Source organism: Cibotium barometz, chromosome 8 (genome assembly GCF_041138505.1).
Source record: "Cibotium barometz isolate CiBa-2024 chromosome 8, ASM4113850v1, whole genome shotgun sequence".
NCBI lineage: Eukaryota > Viridiplantae > Streptophyta > Polypodiopsida > Cyatheales > Cibotiaceae > Cibotium > Cibotium barometz.
In genome coordinates, this window is record NC_141053.1 from 6,624,328 (window position 1) to 6,628,305 (window position 3,978).

General features: G+C 39.3%; 1 protein-coding gene across 1 annotated transcript; it reads left to right on the forward strand.

Moving 5' to 3' along the window:
- Nucleotides 1-1,431: 1,431 nt before the first annotated feature.
- Nucleotides 1,432-2,511, forward strand: LOC147635856 (uncharacterized). Its single transcript, XM_086802037.1, has one exon. The coding sequence runs from the start codon at nt 1,432-1,434 to the stop codon at nt 2,509-2,511; it is 1,080 nt and encodes a 359-aa protein (XP_086658163.1).
- The last annotated feature ends 1,467 nt before the right edge of the window (nt 2,512-3,978 follow it).

Here is a 3,978-nt window from a genome sequence, read left to right on the forward strand (position 1 = left end):
ATAATACACACTGCTATGGCAAATATATATTTGAGTTCTTCCAAATTCAATCTGGAGTAAGCCACCTTTACGAGGCTCTTCCAAATTCAATATGGAGTAAGCCACCTGCCACCTGGAGTAAGCCACCTTTACGAGGGTCAATATATCATAATTATATAAGCATAATTATATAAAGTGAGTTCCAATAGGGGTCCACAATGAGTAAAAAAAGAAATGTATTAATTAGTGAAGGAGATGCTTTTCCAAGGTCCTCTCTATTACGATTAAATTTAGAGACTGGTTGCATGAAATAATTAAACGACAACCGTCACCGCTTCTCTCTCACCCGCGCATCTGTCCCTCCTCCTCGTGCAATTCAGCAACTTCCGCTTGGCGCCAGTCGTTCAATTCAGCAAAAGACGCTACGACGCTTGGCGGTCGTCGTTCGATTCAACAACTTCCTGTAAGATACCTTATTCATCCACATTCTCGAGAAGATTTATTCTCTAACTACCGGAGATATGCATGTCGGATGGTGAGGTTGATACGATTGAGATCGAGGACGGGTCTTCATCGTAGCAGGGACATGGAGACGGAGATGGAGACGGAGACGGAGAGTAGATGGTGGCGGAGATGGAGACGGACACGGAGGGTGGGGCAAGTAGATGGTGGCGGAGATGGAGATGGGTAGGCTTAGAGAAGAAGGCGCTTGTTGCAGGCGAGTAGATGGTGGCGGAGATGGAGACGGACATGGAGGGTGGGGCGAGTAGATGGTGGCGGAGATTGAGATGGGTAGGCTTAGAGAAGAAGGCGCTTGTTGCAGGTGAGTAGATGGTGGTGGAGATGGAGACGGACACGGAGGGTGGGGCGAGTAGGAGATGGAGATGGGTAGGCTTAGAGAAGAAGGCGCTTGTTGCAGGCGAGTAGATGGTGGCGGAGATGGAGACGGACACGGAGGGTGGCGGCGGAGATGGAGACGGAGATGGAGGGTGGCGGCAACAATTTTTTTTAATTACTTTGTTTTCATTATTATTATTTTTTTGTCCATATATATTATGGTTGTTTTAATGACTCTAAAGAACCGACACAATCAGCGTGCGATTGTTCCAGATTGTCCTCACAGGCGTGGGCGAGACAGCAGTTAGCGGTGTGCCGCAATCGCTCTACAGTCGTTCGATTCAGCAACTTCCTGTAAGAGACTTTATTGAAATTTTTTTTATTTATATTGAAAAAATATAAATTTCATCTCTTTTGACCCAAATGAGATCCGTCGGTTTAGTGAACAGAACCGACACAATCAGCGGGGGGCGATTGACTATATGTATTCTGAATTATTAACCTATTTTTTCTTATTTATTATGTAGTGAAATGTCAAAAATGAAAAAAAGAGCAAGAGAATCAACGACTGAAAAATTTATAAATTCAACTATTGAAAGCCATGAAGTTTCAAGCATGGAACCTAAGAAAAATCGTGGAAGACCAAAGAAGTTATCTAATGAAGATGCAATGTTAGATCAATCCAATGTCAGCTTGAAAGTACTTGAGCTAAGTGTGACTATATCATTAGGTGGTAGTGACATTGATAAAGCATTACTAAATAATCTTCACGATTTTATCACTAAAGAATGCCTTGCTGGTAGTTGCTCATTGGAAAGAGGAGGCACAGTTTTCCATTTACACTATCAAATGGTCATTAGAATTCATGCAAAGTCAATAATTGCAGTAAATAAGCTCATCAAAAAGTATCTTGGATGGGATAAGAATAATCCCATTGGTGGCATTGTAATGTGTAGAGCATTAAGACAGAAAAACATGCACACATTTCATGGTATGATAGGCTATTGTATGAAAGATATTGATAAGCCTCATTATAAAAATGTGTCACATAATATTAGTGCTGAAGATATTACAAAGGGAATAGAAATTTACATGCAATATGGTGCAGATGATTTGAAGAACAAAGTTTGTCTTACTCCAACAAACATTTTTGATAGAGCATTGATGTTTTGGAAGTTCTATTTAAAGCATCCTTTAGGCAATAATTTCTGCACCACTATTCATAAAATGATCAAGACAGGAAAGTACTACCCATCTTCTAATTGGATAACACCATATCAAGGAAGAGGAATGGAGCTTCAAAAAGTTGATGCTTTATGGAGGACAATGGTATACCCATCCAACACAACAATGAAAGATATCTTTGATATTTTTATTAATAAACAAAATTTCGATGCTTCACATCCAAGATTAGATTGGTTCATGAATAGATGGAAAAAAAATGAGAATGAAGTTGACGATTTAAGGTATGCCTTTAATGAAGATGAAATAGTAGAGAATTTATATAAGACAAATAAGCAAACAATTGAAATAATGGAGGAAGAGCAAACACAGAGACCGGGTAAAGAAATTGAGAAAGATAAAGACATTCCAATTGATATTGAAGTTGATGATAGTGACAATGAGGAGAACATCCACAAGCTAGAATATATTCCTTTATTCCAAAAAAAGAATATTGGTATTGTAATCACTTGAAAGATCAATAAATGATATTTTTATTATGTTTTTCTCAAATATGAATCCATAGGAATTTTTGTCTTGAAAAATAAAAAATATCTATGGTTTTGTTTTTGTCGTCCTCTTTTTAAAAGTAGAGTTATAATTTTTCCCGAATAGTAGAGTGAATAGTAGAGTGAATAAATCCATTTTGGGCCTATAAGTGGGAGGAGAACCCCACAAATTTTCCTTTTTTAAAATAAAAAAAACCGCCCCAATATCTAGAAGGGATATCATCACTTACAAATTTATTACCATAATTAAATATAGTGTAAAGTAATTGAGAAGCCTCCATAGTGGTTGATATAAGCAGGATGTAATACACTGGGATTCCAAATGTACAATCTCCACTCACTTCTGAGTTGATTTGCAAAAATTCAACCATGAGCCCATTTTTCTAGAGAGAGGAGATGTGGAAATCCTTAAGGGGCAAAAATGAGAGTCCATATTTTGCCCAATTTCTAGAGAATTCGCTAAGAGGTGTGTCCCTTAGGGTCTTTGTGTAGCTCCTCTGTTAGATACTTGGTCCAAACCAGAACTTGTCAACTGATGCAAATATCTATGAAGTTTTTCGTCGTGGATGAAGATTTTGTTGTGAAGAGGATTACTTGGTGAGTGAGCCGAGGAATCCTTTGGATCAGCCATGTTGAAATCCTCTTTCCTTTCTTCTTCCGTTTGTTTCCATAGCAGGGGTAATTTTCACGTTACTGGGTATCCCAATGGGTGTTTCAAAGTCACTCTGAAACAGAGATGGCAATGGGTTCTCAACAAAGTAGAAAGTAAACTACAAGATGGCAAAAGGGGCAACTCAGCCTTGCTAGAAGGAAAATGATTATCAATCACTTTATAGTTCCCTCAGTCATGTACTTTTTGAGCTATTGGAGACCCCAGAAGAAGATCTGAGCAAATTCATTACATTATGTACGAACTTCCTCTGGGGGGGACCCTTCGATAAAGAAAGTTCCCAAGGTCAAATGGGACTAGTGCTGCATAGAAACTGGTCAAGGGGGACTAGGGCTCATGGATGTAATAAAACTAGCTGATAGAATGGCTGCCAAATGGATTTTGAGAAGCTTTCTCAACCCATCAGAAGATTGGGCCTAGTTGATTCATAGGAATACCAACCAGTTCAAACTTAAACAACACCCCAAATGGAAGAATCTTATGCCCCTTACCATAATGGTGAGTAGCTTTCACATCAAACCTGTGGGAAGCCCTCTTGTCATATCTTTGTGGTCAGCTTGGAATGCTGTGAAAGGGTACTTAATCCTCTCAGAAAAGCCTAGTCATACTTGGGGCCTCCATGGTAGAGATTCCCTAGCCTGGCTAATCATGCATAGGGCCATATGGACTCAACAAAGAGCACTCATCATGAAAATTGGAGATGGCAAGTGCCATAGGTGCCGTGATATGGAGAATGACATGCACATTTTTATCCACTGTCCC

What these genes read in the sequence shown, in the direction of transcription:
- LOC147635856 (XM_086802037.1), top strand. Translation starts at nt 1,432, where the DNA reads ATGGAACCTAAGAAAAATCGTGGAAGACCAAAGAAGTTATCTAATGAA.